We start from the raw sequence: 20,553 nt of genomic DNA, 5'->3' as shown, positions 1-20,553 counted from the left end.
TTTATAACGTTATGCACAGTAAGTGGCCTTGAAACCTCTTTGAAACCTCTCTATAGACGCATTTGCAATCAACTGGTCATTCAACCTATTTTCAACTGCGTTAAACAGCAGTTTTAACGTTAACGCGTCTGTGTTTCTATGCTTTAGTGAAATTAAAAGGAGCGTAATATCGACTCTACAACGGAAACTGCACACCGACCACAACAGATTAAATGAGCTGCTCAAACTCGTACCGCTTCAGGGACAAGCAAAACCACTACATATTAAACATTGATCAAATCATGAAAACTCGTTGGGTCATTAAGAGACTGTAAATGGGAACACATAACCCCTGCAGAGAAGGACTGACAACGGACAGCTTCCAGTTTAACCGACAGATCAGCAAAACCTTCCCTTGGTGTACCGCGCCTCGGTGTACTGAGTCTCAGTATACTGAGTCTCAGTATACTGAGTCTCAGTATACTGAGTCTCTCTGTACTGAACCTCAATGTACTGAGCCTCTCGAATAACTACAGGTGTATCAGTCTTGTCATTTTTTTTATTATTATTTTCTACCACAAACGTGGCCACACATTTACAATGCTAACCAGCATATATACATTTTCTTCTGTCCTCCATAGACAGAGTTAGAGATTTGTTAAACATATAATTCAGTGATTTATTGAACAATCACAGAAGGTCATTGTAGTGCTTTTAAAATGCTAAACTAACCTATAAATATAAATACACAGATTTACCTCAATCCTATATAAACAGTGTTCGAGGTGTCGTTTTACTGAAGGGTTCTCAAGGCCACAGGTAACGTGGCTTCTTATATAAGAAGTGGTTTAACCCAAAGGTATTCACACAAACGTTTAATTGATGAGATAGGTACCGTTTATATTATATATAAATTATATGCGGAAAAAACCACGTGTGAAGAATGCTGAACGCGTTTTCGGCTCAATTCGCCTTCATCAGAGCAACATCGAGAGGGGAAGAGGATTGATTGATGATGATTAAGCCACCCAAGAGGTGGCACGGGCATGAATAGCCAGTAACTCAGAGGAGAGTTACGGGCTAGACCTAGTTACTGTGGTGGGCAGACCTTATAACCAGCCCCCAGGAAGAGACAGGTCATCTCACCACCAAGAATTGAGGATGAACCTTTACTTTATCGAAAAATGACGACGAAAGAGGAGTAGGGAAGCATGAACTATGGATCAATTTAAAACAAATGTTCCTTTCTCTCATAGTGGAATTAAGGGAATCAACAAAAATACTGGAGAGTAACGTATAAATGTTGGAAAAAATAAATAAATAAGGAAAATATATAAATAAATAAAAACTAGTTAAATGAATGCTACATTGAAGTGTCGTTCTATATTGAACCTTATATGGGGGATCTAATTTGTACATGCCAGGTATGTACAAATTAGAACCCTTTTTGATTAGAACAACAACAACAACAACAGCTTCCCTCTCTACTCTCCATTTTGCTCTGATGAAGGCGAATTAAGCCGAAAACGCATTCAGCATTCTTAAATTCTTCACATGTGGATTTTCCGCATATTTACCATTTTATTCACTTGATAAGAAAGTTAAAAAGCTCTCCAGATTACATTTTTACACTTTCATAACATCTTGATGTTTGTGCACAAACAACTCGGATTCAACCAGTTAGTACCATAGAAAGATGAAATTTCTCTATCTATAAAAGAGAATGTCTGTTGTCGAAGACTGGAGATTAAATGCTTTGGCCAAGCCTCATTCAACTTTGCAGGTTTACTGGTGAATGTATGGGGAGTGTCATAGGATGGGATAGTGGGAGGACAGGTTCGGCCCACATGATCTCCTTGAAGGGAAGTAGACTCCCATTCCCTCTTCACTTTGATGGTGGATATAAAATGTGGAACCTAAAGTCCGTAGAGTTTAACATTCGTTTAAATATTCCCGTATTCTGATACTGACATGCAAACGAATGATGAGATTTGCTTTCTGGACAGAACCATTTGGTTACAGTGATATAGGTAGTGTGCAGTGAAAATGGTTACAGTAATGGGGCGAGTGTACGTGTAGGGGGGATATTAGGAGGGTATATATGGGTTAGAAACAGGAGGATATATGTGGGGGGAAAACAGAGATAGTGTGAACGAGGGAGAATGAGATGTTGTTTGTTGGGGAAATGGGGGAGGGTGCATCTGTGGTTTGAAGACGGGTTGAGTGTATATAGGGAAAAGATAGAGGGAGGGTGTATGCTGGAGAAACAGGGTGGGTGTGTAGGTTTTCAGTAGAGTTTGTTAAGTATTCACTCATACCACAGAAAAAAAATTTGAACTGAACAACATCGAGAGAATTCACCCAACTCAATTGCCGGAGACCAATATTTCCGAACTTAATTATCGCATGGGGCATCTCTAATGCCCAAAATTAAACTTCCTTAATAAACCTGCCTCGGGCGCTCACGCATTATGCTGGAACGAACAAAAAGGCAAAACCTCTTATTCGGAAGGCAAAACCTCTTCTTCGGTATACCGTTGGGGGCCGAGGGCTCGAGGTCACTCCAAGGAGGCCAAATGCCTCCAAGAGACTTGTTCGATAAATGTAGCGGTGATAAGGAGGACGGGATTTCTGCCTGGTGCCCTTGCTTCTTGCAGGGTCGGCGTTCGCTCCCAGATGGCCGAAGTGATTGGGCCATCTGGGTTTCCTTCACCTCGTTCTTGTATTCCACCTTCTTGTCCTTATATCCCAGCTCCTTGTCCTCATATACCAGGTCCTTCTCCTCATATCCTAGCTCCTTGTCTTCATATCCTAGCGCCTTGTCTTCATATCCCAGTTCCTTGTCCTCATATCCCAGATCCTTGTCCTCATATCCCTTCCAAGTGCTATATCGTTTCACTGAGCTCGGTGATTTCTCCCGATAGTTACTTGACCTTTTAACAGATGTTTCCACAATCCACGTCAGACCTGACCTCACTCCCTGTGTATTCATCACACAGACGAGAGGAGTGGCTGCAGCTGACGAAATGATTGGCTCAATCAATGGTTCTTCCGGGTGAACTGGCTTGTGATTGGTTAGTCGGAGTCTTATTCCTTCGGAGAATACAATGTTTGGCATCATTTACAGCCTGATTATTATCAGTGCTGGTAAAGACACTTTACAGAATGAGCTTTATTTTACGATATAAAGCTTCTTGAACCCAGCATGACATTGCTGTTATTGGCCCCCTCGTATATATAGAGAATATCTCAAATGATTATTTTTCGCTGACTTTAAATTCAGAGGAAAGCTTACGGTTAATTTTTTTTCGTACATTATCTATATATATGTATATTAACATGACTAGCTAATAAAACTGGCAAGCAAGAAGAAAGCGACGAGTCAATACGAAGTACGACTGTAGGATTATGGGGCCAAGGAGCTGGGATATGATGCCAAGGAGCTGGGATATGAGGACAAGGAGCTGGGATATGAGGCCAAGGAGCTGGGATATGAGGCCAAGAATCTGGAATACGAGACCAAGGAGCTGGGATATGAGGACAAGAAACTGGAATACAAGACCAATGAGCTGGGATATGAGGACAAGAATCTGGAATACGAGACCAAGGAGCTGGGATATGAGGACAAGAATCTGGAATACGAGACCAATGAACTGGGATATGAGGACAAGAATCTGGAATACGAGACCAAGGAGCTGGGATATGAGGACAAGAATCTGGAATACGAGACCAAAGAGCTGGACTATAAAAATGGAGTGCAAGAACTGTACCAACTAAATGAACCACTGGAGGGAAATTGAACACTTGCCCCTTGCAATCCTCGAGACCAACACGCTGCTCCAAATCCACTAACGCACGGCCAGGAAATTCACCATTTCTAAACCCCTTAAAAAAACCCACCCGTTAACACCTATAAACTAACCTATCCCGAGGGAGAAAAACCAGACTGGATAGATTGCACCAGCAGGTCTATGCAACACCTGGACGAGTTGCATTCAAGCTGTCTCGTGTTACGCAAAGTTAATTAATGATCTCGGACAGGTGAAATATCGGCGAAGGTGATCCGGTGCAGCATAGTTCAAGAAAATGATGCAGCTTGTCTTCCTCCAGCTTGATAGTGGTCGTGACTCGTGTCGGCCTGGAAATGTTGACTCTGCAATAATGCAGGTTCTCCGAGGCTATCTAAGGTACAGGTTCAAATCAATATTTTTTAATTATTATTATTATTATTATTATTATTATTATTATTATTATTATTATTGGTTGAAAATCTTGATTCTCAGGAAATAAGAAAATAAAGTAGAGCTTATTCGCCTTTCGTGCGCTCTGACTTTGTAAGGTAATGATGAGCAAGATAAAGTAATAAGGAGCAAGGTAAGGGAATGAGGAGCAAGGTAAGGTAATGAGGAATAAGGTAAAGTAATGAGGAATAAGGTAAGGTAATGAGGTAAAAGGTTATTATGAGGTTAAAACGCTATAGACTTTATACAAAACTTGGAAGGCATATGAGGAAATGAGAAGCAGCATGGGATATGAGGAAGGAGTGAAGGAACAGTACTCAACCAGTCCCATTCCCCTGGGCACTAAGAGACTCGAACCACGGCCGAAGCCGAAGCTGGACCACCGAGGATAGAACGCCGACCCTGTAGGCAGCGTGGCCGTCGCTCTACCAACCAGGCCACGTGTCTGACCTGCCCAGTGTTACAATTAAGATGAAAGCCCACCGGAGGCGAGGTCTCGATAAAGGTCAGATATTTTTCTTGCCAAATAACTTCAACCTTTTTTTTTCCCATGGTATCGACCAATGCGTTTAAAATGGAACGTGTTGGTAAAATGAAATCATTGTATATTGTGGGGCGTCGGTCGATACCTGTCTATTGAGGCGTCGTCCGACATCTGTCTATTCAGGGGGTCGTCCGACACTCGTCTATTAATATTGCGTCGTTCGATACCCATTTACTTTGCGTCGGGCAACACTCTTATTGGTGTGCATCGATCGAGGAAATTCTACTGTGGTGTCGTCCGACATCCGTCTATTTGTCGCGTCCGACATCCGTCTATTGTCGCGTCCGACAACTGTCTATTATACGTCCTACGAAACTCCTCAATTCCCCATCGTTCACATCATCAACAAAATTTTATGTATTTCTCCATCAATAAATATTTCTTCGCGTCGTTTAGAAACTAAAAACGTGTTTATTCTGTCGCCAGTTAAATGTTTTGGTATTAAAGTCTTTTTAAAATCGCTATGAAGCTGAGGTAATGAGATTAAATTCTAAATCGTCATTATAGTTGATGGTCAATTAACATCATTTAACCGTGCAATCCGCACTCTTGTTAGGGATTTAGACTTCGGATCAGAAAACAAAACAGAATCATACAATGCTGTGCATTGGTAATCTTCCCGAGGAAGCTATAGCTCCTTCAGTTAGCTTTCCTATCGTAAGTTAGCTTTGGTATCGTAAGTCAGCCTTCGATTCATAAAATTCTAAGAATTTAGAAAACTAAAGAAGATTTGTACCGGTATATATATATATATATATATATATATATATATATATATATATATATATATATATATATATATATATATATTTATATGTTTAGTCTACGCTTGAAACAATCCAGCCAACCAAAGTCTATAGCCTTACTATAACCTTATACGTTGTTGTTCCGTAAAAATAAATCTTACATCAACTGAGCATTCATAATCATTCTTTCAGATCCAATCAGCTGTCATATCGTAATTTAGATCCTCACTTCAGACAAAAAAAAAAGAGTGGTAATCTCGCATCGTTTGAACATTCAAATCTTTCCTGGGAGTGTGGCACTTGGGTGGTTCTGTTTTGGTCACATTCTTTACCACAGCCGTGAGCTGAGAGCCGAAGCAGCCTTTACCCCACAAAACTCCGGAACCCGGTAATTGCATCTGGCGATGATGCTTCAGAGGGATGCTGCCCTGACAGAGATTTTCATCTCGCTGGGTTGTTTGCTGCCATTACGGGAGGACTTACGACCCTCTAAGCTATGATTCCGAGGATGCATGACTGTTTAAGGCAAGATTCCGACCAAGTGGACAATGTGGGAAATGTTCTTCGGCAGTTTTGCTAGTTTTTTCCACGTGCGAATTGCCTTACAGAGTATTGGGGCAAATTACAGATAACGACGGGGGCGGCCAGTGGAACCTGGCATCTAGTTCTGGATATACGTCGGAATTTTGTTATTTTCTGGAATGAGATCACAATTTACACATAATTACACACAACTCGACCACTGCTATTTTGTTTTAATTTGTCTCTTAGTACGAACGTAAGGGTTTGTCCTACAAAACTCTACTTCAGTGTCTTATAGTCATGCTACGCAGCTGTTTGCTGTTTGAAGTCTGGGGTTATGTTTACGTAATTGTCTGCAGTCTAGGGTCGAGCTTACTCATCAGTCATGAGTCTGGGGGTCAAGCTTACTCAGCAGTCATGAGTCTGGGGCCAAGCTACATAGCTGTCAACAGCCTAGTGAGAGCCTACGGAGCTGTCAGCAGTCTGGAGTCAAGCCGTCGGAGCTGTCAGCAGTCTGGGGAGGTCAAGCTTACAGAGTTGGCAGCAGTCTTGTAATTCAAGATAATCACCTCGTCAAGTCTCTCGCTAACTATCCAACTCCCTCCCGAATGGCCATGTTCCTACCCAACTACCCTCGTGCAAACTACCCTACCCAACGAGCATCTCTCCCTTCCCATCTATCCATCTCCCTCCCCTAACTTCTCACCCCAACTTCGCTCCCTATCTCTCCCTCTCCCTCTCTAAATTCCAGGTGTCATCCGTCATTAGTATTCACAAAAGCCTTTCTGCTTCAGATTCTAGTCTGCTATACGCATGGTGGAATTCGATATCACTTTGAGGTTGCAGGTGAAGATTGCCATAGGTGTCTTCTGGCATATTACTGAATTAATTATGAATTTAATTATGAAATTAAGATGGGAATCCATCCGTGTGGCTCCGGGTTGATTTACAGACGGTCTCAGGGGTCTCACGGTGAGAGAGAGAGAGAGAGAGAGAGAGAGAGAGAGAGAGAGAGAGAGAGAGAGAGAGAGAGAGAGAGAGAGAGAGAGAGAGAGAGAATATAACGTCATCATGATGAATCTGCAATAATGTGTCATTCTTTCTTCTTTTCAAGGAAGAGATCCAGTACACTAACCTCTGTCAGAAGTGCTGTGGAAGAGAAGAGGTCAGAGGCGAGTAGTGAGCTGAGGTCGAGAACCGACTACAGAATGACTAAGTTGAAGTTATCAACTCGCATTACCAAATACAATAGACAACCTTTTCTGGCAAACATTACATGAGAAAACAGACAGATTTTCTGACGTGCTTTACCAGACACATCATCACACATTGCCTTTTTGTCATGCATTAGCAGACATAACAGACACGTTTTCGGACGTAATAGACAGGCATTCTGACGTGCAATACAGTCACTCAACAGAATCTTCTTGACATGTATTTACCAAGCACAGACAGCCTTTCTGACACGCATTAGCAGACACAGCAGACAGCCTTTCTGACATGCATTAGCAGACACAGCAGCAGAGTCTGCTGTGTCTAGCAACATAAGGGGAAACCCAACGCACACACTTCAAAACTACACCAATCACGGCTGCAGGTACAATTAGCCTCACTGACCAGGTGGTCTAAGGACGAGAGTAGCCCTTTATTTCATGCCGCTGTGATCTCTAGCGAGGAAACTAGTGGAGCACTGTGATGCGCCGAAATCCCCACTGCTATTGTTTTCAGGTGGAAGCCATTTGTAGTGGCATTGTTAGCGAGGTGTGGCGAGTCAACGAGCTGGTTCGCTCACGGGTCGAGGTGTGAAGAATGCGCAGTGACCGGGTTGAAGGTCTCGCTCCCAGTCGCCTATTTTTATTTATTTATTTTGTTCTTCCATCTTAACAATTATTAGAGTACTGACCAATCAAGATATGGCCATTTATCGATGAATTTTTTGTTGTTTTGGGGGTGAACAAGACGACATATCGTGGTTCATGGGCTAAGGTGTGGGTCAGGGGTCGTCCCTGGATACTGTTTATGAATGAAAAACGGTTTACTTACGACTGTTGACGTTAACAGATTTCTTGAACAGTGTTCCGTTGACGACCTTTGGGCGAACTACAACGCTGTAAATGCTTCACCCACGTCCATTAAATCCAAGTAATCGCCAACAGAACCTAAACACCTAACCTAACCTAATTATAACCAATGGTAGAACTATATTAGCCAATGATGCTATACATGCTAATGTGAATTGTCCTGAGAACTTTATCCCAGTAAAATACACTTATTTCTCAGCATTACACTCTGTCTATATCTGTAGATATTTATTCATATATAAACAATTTATTCAAGCAAAAACTTATATGCATGAATGTATCAATTATTCTTTTCCAAAACTTGCGATACTCTCTACATCATACGAACTTTGGCCTACAATTCTAATTATTATTATTATTATTATACAGGTAGGTACAGGAGTAGACGATTTCTCACTATTGATAACAGGCTTAGGGTTTCTCCCTTCCAAAGCTGAACTTAAACCTTATCCTACTAGTCTTTCCCTGGAATCAAACCCAGTTATTCGATTTACAGCCGGGTCTCCTATTACGGCTGGGTGAACAGAGGCGTACAATTATAAGGATCGGCGCTCAGACAGACCCTGTCCGTGACCATATTTCGAACCAAATCAAAATCTCTCTCTCTGACCGTCTTGCAATTTCGAAAACGTTTCGGCATTTTTGTCGTGACCTCACATATGACCTTTCTTTCTTCTCTGACCTTGTATGGCATGCTGTAGTCACTGACCTCACGCCTCCTTCTCTCTCTCTCTTAGGCTCACGACCCTCTGTTTCTGGTCCTAATTGACCTTTGAACTTTCCAATTACTTACTGACTTACTCCCCCCATCCTTCATGTCAGCCTTCCTACCTGTTGTGTCAGCCATACTTCTCTTCATGTCAGCTTTTCTACCTTCATGCCAGCCTATCAACCCATCATGTCACCCCTTACTGCCCATCAGAGGCAGAGGGGAAAGTGATGATAAAATAATAAGCATAGCATATACATCTCTAAATACACGTTGAGTATACATACACACATATATACATCGTGTATGATATGATGAATTTTGGTCAGATGTCTTTGCATAAGGCAACCGGTACCTGGAGAGGCCGGGTTCAAGAGCTGAAGTTTAATCCTGCAGGCAAAACTATGTGAGTACACACTCAAGGCTTGATGAGTGTTACACAAACACCTTCCTTGACCAATATGGTAGTGACAGTTACTGCAACGACCAGCCTGGTCGACCTCAGCCCGACGACCAGCCTGGTCGACCTCAGCCCGACGACCAGCCTGGTCGACCTCAGCCCGACGACCAGCCTGGTCGACCTCAGCCCGACGACCAGCCTGGTCGACCTCAGCCCGATGACGTGCCTGGTCGATCTCAGTCTGACGACCAGTCTGGCTGTGTCATGAAGCCTGTGTGTCCAGTCCGACTAATCCCCAGCCTGGTTAATCCCCATCCTGGTTAATCCCCAGGATGGTTAATCACCAGCCTGATTAATCCCCAGCCTAGTTAATCCCCCAGCCTGACTAATCCCGCACCTGGTTATGTGTCTCGAAGCCTCACTCTCGACGATACACCACGATTCACTTGGCCAAAACATAATTTGACGAACAAATAAATGCTTTACAAACAATTGTTCTCAAGAAATAATGAAGAGTGGGGTGTCCTGCCTTCACCGCTCTGCAGCTTCACAATGCACTATACAGCAACCTCTATGCACTATGCTGCACTATGCTGCACTATGCAACACCAGTTGCAACGTCTCGAGTCAACATATCCAACCTGGGGCCAGGCTCCAGAACTAACGAGTTACCGAAACCGTTATTTCGAGACGTTAACGGATTCGATAACGAGAAAAGAAGACCGTTGGTCCAGAGGCGATGTTCAGGGGTTATTTGATGGTTAGATGAGGTTAGATTGATTGATAATTGATGAAGCCACCCAAGAAGTGGCACGGGCATGAATAGCCCGTAAGTGGTAGATTTTTTATATATTTTTGGGGATGGGAGTGAATATACACTGTGTGATAAGAACGCATTGAAATCGTCAGGCTGTTATCGCAGGGGAGGATACTGCTTGACAGGGGTGAGGTTCGATTACGTGAGGTTATGATGAGGATAGATTAGATTAGCTTACATAGGTGAGGTTAAATACGAGATTTGATTATATATGGTGATGTGAGGAGAGGTTAGGTTAGGTTAGGCTAGGTTGCATTAGGATGGGGGATAGGTGGGTACCGCCCCCATTCCTGTCCATAATGGGGCAGGAATGAGTATGGTGGTGAGTGGGGGGTACGTTTGAAGCGGAAAGTTGCGATAGGGACAAATGGGGTGTAAGGGGGGGGGGGTGGGAGATGGGATGAAGAGGGGATGGAATGGGGGGGGGGCGAGGATAAGGATAGAAATAAATTATACCTGTAACATATCCCCTGCTTTATCATCGTGTCGTTATATGTTTATTAAATAAGTTTACAACAATTGGGACTAAATTAATCTTATATATATATATATATATATATATATATATATATATATATATATATATATATATATATATATATATATATATTTATATATATATATATTTATATATATATATATATATATATATATATATATATATATATATATATATATATATATATATATTTATATATATATATATATATATATATATATATATATATATTTATATATATATATATATATATATATATATATATATATATATATATATATATATATATATATATATATATATATATATATATATAGCATTGACTTCATATATCATACTTTTAAATTTAACAGTCAATTTGCTCACAAAACAATGGAGTAGACCACGACTTCCTTGAGCCTGCTTTGCAAGACTAATAATTTAACCTATTGTTCTGATGTTAAAAAGGTGTCAAGAGAAGGCTCGTTTCTGCTCTGACAGCTGTAGCAGCTCGCCAGGAGATGCACTGGTTCCGTTAGTTATTTATTGTGACAAATTTCCATATTTTAAAATATTTTAGTACATTCAGAGAAAGTAGGTTACTTTCGACTGCATCATACGAAATCCAATTGCTCGTTCGAGCGACGGTTTAGCTTCTGTAAACCTAAGGTTTATGAACACTTTGCTTTAAAAGGTTAGTTCACTTTATAAAGTTAGTTCACTTTATAAGGTTAACGAACGGTTTGCGTTCGATTCTCGATGGCTCAAATGGTTTGTTTTGCTTTTTATGCCGTTCTCATATCCCAGTCTATCCTCATATCCGCATATCTTAGTCTATCTCATATCCTTTCCAAGCGATATACTGTCGTACTGGCTTCGCACTTTCTCCTGATATTTACCTGACCTTGCACCTCATTAGTATGAGGTCTATCCTTATCACTCATAAGAATGAGGTCTCGCGTTACCTTATCACTGCTATTTTCCCCTTCCCTCCTTTATCTTCTACTCCCTCTCCCCCCTTCAACTTTAACTCTACCCCTACCTGCCCAAACCCTTGGGCTGGACGGTAGAGCGACGGTCTCGCTTCATGCAGGTCGGCGTTCAATCCCCGAAGGTCCAAGTGATTGGGCACCATTTCTTCCCTCTCCCCCCCTCCGTCCCATCCCAAATCCTTATCCTGACCCCTTCCCCAGTGCTATATAATCGTAATGGCTTGGCGCTTTCACCATGACAATTCCCTTCCCTTCTACCCTTACCTTCATGCAGGCAACCTCCCCATCCCTTCCCCTACACCCCTTCGTACCCATGTAGAGCCTATCATCCAAACCCTCTTTATCTATAACTCATTTCTTCCTAATCTGATTCATCTTGTATCCCACAATGGTATCTTAGATTATTCTTATCATATGGCAGGCCTGATCAGCATATTAAACTCCTTTAAGTCATTTTAGCTCACAGAATAAAACAATAGCGTCCTGAATTATCAGCAATTAATATGCAGTTTCAGGAGCCTCTGGAATGTTATTTTTTTGGCCGTTGCATTAAGATGGGGTACGAAGAATTACCCTTTCGGTACACTTTTGTTTTGACGTCAGGTTTGTTAACATTGTAAAACTGACTTTGGAGAGTTGATTTTTCAACTACCTTCCCGGAGTGAACGATTGAAGAAATAGAGAAAATTCGTTCTAGAATCAGGAATCTGTACCTATATATTTAGCGACACAAACACAGGCACACACACACACACACACACACAGGCACACACACAGGCACACACACAGGCACACACACACACACACACACAGGCACACACACACACACACGCCAATCTTATTAAAAGGCGTCACTCACTGGGGAGCCCCAACACATATTAATTAAATTATTTATGAGTGAGCCAGCAGGTGTAATAGAGAGGGTAGCAGTCAGGGCCCCAGGGCACCCCCCTTGTAAGGGCTTTATTAAAACAAAGCCCCTTGCGGGAAGTGGAGGTGGTGGGGGAGGGAGACACGGACATCATCTCCAAATAATGTCTACTCTTATTCTGGAGTGTCCGGGCATAGAGGGTCATGGGGTTTAAACTAGTCTGAACCTTCCTGGAATACAGCACCTATTGTATTTGATGGGTGTGACACTTATCCTAACAGTAATGTATTACCAATCAGTTTATTTTGCTCGCTTGAACCTCACTCCAATATTGCACCAATTTATTCTCTCTCTCTCTCTCTCTCTCTCTCGAACATGGCCTTTTATAATTCCTAGTCTTTATTTTTTTCCATTTTTTACCTTATTATCTCTTATCAGTACATTCTTAAAAATGTATTAAAGTGTCTTTGATATATATATATATATATATATATATATATATATATATATATATATATATAACTACGGTATTATATAAGAAACGGCACAAAAGGCGGGGTCCAGAAGCTAACAGCTCGATACTATAGGCGTAAATTGGTGTTTACAAAGGGATGAATTTACACCACCGTAGTTTCAAGTCACCTTAAACCTTTACTGCGTCCAAAGAAGTTAATGTCTGCGCCGCCCATTGTCATATGGGTGTCTGTGAGAAGCATCACTCACCTCCTTGATAAGAGGAAAATATTACGCAACCTTTCTTAAAATTATCTTAAGATGTGCAACGAAAATATGACTATTTTGATCACATGCACGTAAGCTTTCGTATAAGAATAGCTTCCGTTTAAGAATAGCTTTCCTCTTAAAATAGCTTCTGTCTAATAATAGCTTCTGGCTCACCATAACCTGTGCTACATGGACATTTCGTTCTGAGTAGCTAAATCTAAAACAAATAATATCTTCTGTCTAAAAATAACGTCTGTCTAAGTAACAGTCCTGCAAGAACTGTCACTTCACTTCCTCCTTGATTCGATATCTTGTCCTCCAACACAATATTTGTATCTTGTTATCAGAGGGACGCTCTCGCGATGATTACCTTTAACATACAATTAAGTTAAAATAATCAATGTTACTGAACTGAAAAAAATTAGTTGATAATTTAAAACAATGACAATTTTTTATCTGGTTTGTAATTATGGAGAAAATTATGCGTGTTAGGCTTAGCGAGGCCCAACAACTGACCCTCTCCAAGATGCAACTCACAACAGCTGACTAAATCCCTGGTACCTATTTACTGCTAAGTGAACAAATGCGTTAGTTGATTTAACATGGGACTAAAAATCCATATAGGCAATTAAAAGTAAATGATTGTATATTCAGGTTTTGTTCAAAACAATATATGATTAAGCAGTGGAGGATGATCTTCAAGATAGCTTCAGTGCTCCAAGTCAGCACCAATTAGAGTATTTGGTACATCTGTGAGCGATGAAACGAGCACTTCAGTGACTCAAGTGGGTAGTTAGGGAGTGGAGACTAACGAGCCATGTTCTGGATCACATCAGGAGAAAATTCTTAGTATTAGCTTATACGGCATCTACAAATCCACAAGGGTCGTGACGAGGATTCGAACCTGCGTCCGAGAGCATCCCAGATGCTGCCTTAATCGACTAAGGCAGCGTCTGGGATGCTCCCGGACGCAGGTTCGAATCCTCTTCACGACTCTTGTGGATTTGTTCATTTGATGCATCACGCTATTGTGATTTCTGTGTGTAATGGCATCTACAGATATGTTAGGAGGATTACGAGTAAGTTACGAGGTGTGTTCTGTCTGTTGGCCTGCCTCTGGCTTCTGATCTCCTGTTGGCCTACTTATAGCTTCTGATCTCCTGTTGGCTTGCCTCTTGCTTCTGATCTCCCGTTGGCCTACTTATAACTTCTGATCTCCTGTTGGCCTGCCTCTTGCTTCTGATCTCCTGTTGGCCTACTTATAGCTTCTGATCTCCTGTTGGCCTACTTATAGCTTCTGATCTCCTGTTGGCTTGCCTCTGACTTCTGATCTCCTGTTGGTCTACTTATAGCTTCTGAACTTCTGTTGGCTTGCCTCTGACTTCTGATCTCCTGTTGGCCTACTTATAGCTTCTGAACTTCTGTTGACTTGCCTCTGACTTCTGATCTCCTGTTGGCCTACTTATAGCTTCTGAACTTCTGTTGGCCTACCTCTAACTTCTGCCTGTCATTTTTTTTAACTTCCTCTAACATCTGAATCTCAGGATCTGGTCCTATTGATTTTGTTGTCTGTAGTTCCTTCAAGTGGTTTCTTTACTCATTCAGAGGGACTACTATGTCGCCTAGTGTTTTTTCTGTTCACTTTCCGACTCGCAACCAATATCATCACATTTGTTCATTTGTGAAAATCCTTTGAAATCTCTTATAGAGTTCTGCACACACATCTCTTTGTCGTTTTCCGTGAGAATTTCTGCATCTCGTCGGCCTGATATATGGCATCACTGATGGGTAATGGCGTGTGGTAGTGGTGGTTTAGTGATGTTGTTGATAATGGTGTTTAGTAGTGAGGAAAAAGGCTCGTAGAGCATTTGGAGGGAAATAGCTTTGTAACACATCACCAGCATTGGTGGTGTTAGTGGTGGTGGTAGTGCTGGTGGTATTGGTGGTAGTGGTGGTAGTGACGGTGGCAGGGGAGTGCTCCTGCGTGCTGTGGCCATCGTCACGACCCGGACATAAACGTCTTCGACCGCAGAAGAGAGGGGAGGGAGGGAGGGTCACAGACAAGGGGGCCTGACCTCCGGTGACCTCCTTGTCGGTAATATTTTAGATTAAAAATTTGGAGTCGTATTGTCACGTACGGGCGGAGCGCTGTTCCCTGCTCCATGTGAGGGCAATAAATTATAGTCTCCAGTGAGTTATTGAAAGTGGGTTTGTGGACGGCTGTAAATTTGGTTTCCTATTCGTGCACCTTTCGTGTTGTTGCTGCAAGATGCTGTAACACTTAAGGTGGCTTGTGAGGCCTTTGGCTGCAGATTGTCTAACGATTGTTTCTCTTTCTTGACTTCACGTAACTTGACCTCACGTAACTTGACCTCACGTAACTTGACCTCACGTAACTTGACCTCAGGTAACTTGACTTCAGGTAACTTGACCTCACGTAACTTGACCTCACGCAACTTGACCTCATGTAACTTGACCTCAGGTAACTTGACTTCAGGTAACTTGACCTCACGTAACTTGACCTCACGTAACTTGACCTCACGTAACTTGACCTCACGTAACTTGACCTCACGTAACTTGACGTCAGGTAACTTGACTTCAGGTAACTTGACCTCACGTAACTTGACCTCACGTAACTTGACCTCACGTAACTTGACCTCAGGTAACTTGACTTCAGGTAACTTGACCTCACGTAACTTGACCTCACGTAACTTTAACTCATGTTACTGAACATTATAAGATATGGTTCCCTACTAGATTACTAATAACTTTATTATTTGATTTAATTTTTAAAGACATCAATGTAATTCATAAAATATTATTGACTGAATCGACTTTAATATTTTGCTTTTTTGAATCTCTCCGAAATTATATCGACATCCATATAGAAGTCATTCGCTATAAAACAGTTACAAAAAAAAAACACACACACCAGCAAACAAAAATAAAGCATAATTAACATTTGAAACTAGACAGTTGGGCGACGGTCTCGCTTCATGCAAGACTGCGTTCAATCCCCGACTGTCCAAAGTATTTGGGCACTATTCCTTCCCCCATCCTACCTAAATGCTATATAGTCGTCCCGGCTTAGCGCCTTCTCCTCATTATTACCTTACCTTACAATTTGGAATTAAAAGTTAGATATCGCCCTCTCCCCCCCAAAAAAAAAAAATGATATCTAGCCCGTTCTGTCAATTTGACACTCCGTAAAAAATGCATGTCTTCCCTAACCAGAAACGTACGGGCCTAAGTAACCCACCTAATCTACCTAATGTAATCTACCCACCTAAAGGCCGATACACAGAATACGTCAATATTTCGGAGCTCAAATATTTGCTGATGCAGCTCATTTGTGACGGACTGGTCAATTCCGTGAAAAAATGCATGATATCAAGTGAGAGGACAGGCTGATATCACTCTAATGGTGAATAAGCACTACACACACACACACACTTGCTATCTATGATATCTGGTATCGGAAACATGAACGACTTGCCACATTTTGCGATACTGGTAAACCTTATATCAGTAAGTATGTAATATACTTGTCTGATATTATTATCACCTAGTACGCATATGACCTGATATCAGCGTGCATATATATATGTTTGATAACACTCCAAGATGTCCAAATATACGACACACAACTCAAAAAGATTTTCCAATACTGACCAAAAATCCGATATCACACAAAAGAAATCAAAATTACAAAAACAGAATTGATGGCGTCATGCAAAAATTGAAAGCTGGGTCTTACAAAAATAGAAATCACCTGGTCTTACAAAACGAAAATCAAGTCTCACAAAACAGAAATCCGATCTCAACAGAGAAATTGATGAACAAATCCACAAGGGGGGTGTTGTGTAGTGTAGAGAAATCGATTATCGACATGAGTCAAAAAGGTGAGTAAGTTCACGAGACGTGAATAACGGGACCACTGATCGCTACAGGACTCGTGAAATTTAGTAACAAGATCAGGGGAGTATAGGACCATCACTATATAGGACTCGCGGTGACTTAGGCACCGCTGGTAATCGCGATAGAAGCTCCCAAGGTCAGTGGGGGTTTGGGAGGTCGCTGCTAGGCTCAGCTGACCTCTATTGAGGTCAACTGTGTGGGGTAGACGGATAAGGGGAGTCAACTGGATTGAGGGGAAATGAAGGGAGTCAATTGTATAACAGCGAGGATGGAGAGATTCATCTGGATGAGTGACGGGTGGATTGTTTTCAACTGGATGAGGAGGGGTGGAAGGGGTGTGTCAATTACATTTCTTGTGGACTGGAACGCGTCCACAAGATGAATAGAGGGTAGAGGGGATCAACTGAATGGGTAGTTGGATAGCATTTGGAACAACTATAGTCATATCTAACCTTTGAATTAGATGATTTCAAACAGGAGGGAATAGCGCTTTGTGGCACAGCTCAGAGCTAAGAGCCTTCCCTTCCCATAGCTCATGGGAAGGAAAAGGCCTTAACCATAAATTTTCCCCTGGAACACGACCCGCCAATCGCTTAGCAACCAGGTGCCCAATTACTGCTGTTGGGTGTCTCTGCCTCCTAGGATTCGAACACGGGTCTTTTCACTTACGAGGCGAGAGGGCGTTAACCACTGCGCCACGGGGGTTCTGTGATAAATCTCTACGTTTTATAATCAGGATTTATGTGATGGACACGAGAAACAAAATATTTAACTCTGGTGTCTAGGTATTTATTTGCTATCTGTGCCCGCAGGATCAAGCTGTTAGCTCTTGGACCCCGCCTTTCTATCCGATAAAGCTATCGATTTCACTATGTATGAGAAAATTGTTTTTTATTTCAGTTAAAACTAACGTAGATATATGATCGAACCTAACCAACCATACCTAACCTAACCTAACTTATCTGAACCTAACCTAAACTAACATAACTAAGTCGATAATTTATGTTCTTAATATAACAAACATTTAATCTGGGTAGGTTGTAAACAACCTACCCAGGTTGTAAACAACCTACCCAGAATCTTGCCACATGTTGTGCCGAGTACTACGCCTGACAAAACTACGCGTATATATGAGATGAATGAGACATAGAGGAAGATGCTAGAGAGAGAGAGAGAGAGAGAGAGAGAGAGAGAGAGAGAGAGAGAGAGAGAGTGTGTTCCAACTAGCGTCCGCTCTCTAGTATGCTAATGAGTTGACTGATACCTGTATAATGAGGTCGCTGGATCTTACAAAAATAGAAATCCACTGGTCTTACAAAACGAATATCAAGTCTTACAGAACGGAAATCCGATCTCAACAGAGAAATCGATGAACAAATATAATTTTGACTCGAATAACAAACAGGTGTGAAATCGACGGTAATGAGATCATTTAACAAAAGCAATTCCCTAACCGGCCCTAAATAGCGATATACTCTATACAGAACTGACTAGTTCATATCACAGCCATACAGAGGAGGAAAAAAAATACCTAGTAATGAGACCGCAAAATGGTTTCTGTGTATAATTTCCATTATGAAGCATACAAGCCACATGTATGTATGATTACCCCTCTCATTAAAGCACTCAGAATTGTCCGTACTTCTCGCCTGTTTGTAAACATCCTTTGTTTAGCTGTTAATTAGTTATACCTGCGCACGTAGACCGTCCCTAAGAGCGGTTATAATTCCGGGTTACACTGAGGCCATAGGCTGGCTGCCAGAGTGAAAGTGGTGAACTATTTAGTGTGTCCCTCATTGGTAGGTCTTTGGTTATAGTGTGTGTGTGTGTGTGTGTGTGTGTGTGTGTGTGTGTGTGTGTGTGTGTGTGTGTGTGTGTGTGTGTGTGTGTGTGTGTGTGTGCGCGTGTGTGTGTGTGTTTTGGCGAGGATGCGTGACCTCTGCACCGACGATGACCTCTGAGCTCCCCGGTACGTCTCATAATGAGAGCCCGGGATCCCCACCCACACCTGACGATGAGGATGAGTAGGACTCCATCCCACACCTGACGATCAGGACGAGTGGCCCCTCATCCCACACCTGACGATGAGGATGAGTGGCCCCCCCATCCCACACCTGACGATGAGGATGAGTGGCCCCCCATCCCCCACCTGACGATGAGGACGAGTGGCCCCCCATCCCACACATGACGATGAGAACGAGTGGCCACCCCATCCAACACCTGACGATGAGGACGAGTGGCCCCCCATCCCACACCTGACGATGAGGATGAGTGGCCCCCCATCCCACAAATGACGATGAGGACGAGTGGCCCCCCCATCCCACACCTGACAATAAAGACGAGTGGCCCCCCCATCCCACACCTGACGATGAGGACGAGTGGTTCCCATTCCACACCTGACGATGCCTATCCCTTTTAAGCAGTTTTTCTTCAGTAGTAACTACAATACAACCATCTTCCACTGTACCTCAACCCGAGGTTGTTATTGTTATGTTCGACCTCGTAGCGTTTCAGAGCTCGTAAACTGTGTAGTGCATACAGACTCAACTGCCATCATGGTCGTAAGAGATACCGATATCTTAATTGGTCGTGAATGTGCTTAGTGGTCGACGTATTAAATAAATTAAATACTGTTATAAATTGTCTTTAATATAAAAATGGATTAACAACTCTTGCGTATGGATCTTAGTGATCGAGTCTCCTCTGGGTCTTCTCCTCATCCTCTCAGTGTAATTAGGGAGAAGTAAGATGAGAGGAGAACTGATCACGACATGAAGGATATTGATACAAAATGACCAACGATTTGCAAGAACACAGTGAGTAAAGCTTGATCTCACCCAGATGTGTTTGCAGGGTTTCGGGGTTTAGCGTCCCTGAGGCCCGGTCATCACCCAGGGCTCCTCGTTGCTGGACTGATCAACCAGGCAGCCTGACACATGAATCACAGCCTAAGGTTGATCAGGTATCCTTTGGAGGTGTTTATCGAGTTCTCTCTTGAACACTGTGAGGGGGTCGGCCAGTTATGTGTAGTGGAAGCGTGTTGAACAGTCATCGATGACTAAGGCATCGATGACTGTAATAATCTTGAACTCACACAGTGCAAACAAAGCCGAGTTTTGTGTAATCATTGATGCGTGAAAGCAACTTCGACCGCAGGCATGCTTTTCTAATTTCCGGAGGTGACATATATATAAGGATAGACAAAGAAAATATTTGGCAAAGAATGACCATTTCCTGTCTGTTCTTAGAACCAGAATTGTTATTCGTGACGACTTCTACAAATCGCACAATAATGGCTGAACTAGAGAGGTCTAAAGAGTCATGAAGAAACTGATAGTTTTCGTGTAAAGTGAATAACATTAAATTTACACTTTCGAAGATAATATATATTGGCAAAACATTAGCGTAGTTTTATAAGTTCTCTGTCTAAATGTCCCGAATGTTCAAGTTATTCTTATAAAGTTAAAAGTTTTTTAAACAAAGGAAGTATAAGATTATAATTAAACTGCATCAGATCATTGCTACATAAAAA

The 20,553-nt window shown here is 42.0% G+C and overlaps 1 protein-coding gene across 1 annotated transcript; it reads right to left on the bottom strand.

The window, feature by feature from the left end:
- Nucleotides 1-15,298: 15,298 nt before the first annotated feature.
- On the bottom strand, nucleotides 15,299-19,578 carry LOC138359200 (periaxin-like). Its single transcript, XM_069318191.1, has 2 exons — nucleotides 19,561-19,578; nucleotides 15,299-15,799 (listed from the first exon to the last, which is right to left on the bottom strand). The coding sequence occupies exons 1-2, from the start codon at nucleotides 19,576-19,578 to the stop codon at nucleotides 15,299-15,301; spliced, it is 519 nt and encodes a 172-aa protein (XP_069174292.1).
- Between the last annotated feature and the right edge of the window lie 975 nt (nucleotides 19,579-20,553).

Source organism: Procambarus clarkii, chromosome 89, assembly GCF_040958095.1.
Source record: "Procambarus clarkii isolate CNS0578487 chromosome 89, FALCON_Pclarkii_2.0, whole genome shotgun sequence".
NCBI classification, from domain to species: Eukaryota; Metazoa; Arthropoda; class Malacostraca; order Decapoda; family Cambaridae; genus Procambarus; species Procambarus clarkii.
Note: the sequence above shows the minus strand (reverse complement) of the source record. Positions and strands in the feature narration are given on the sequence as shown.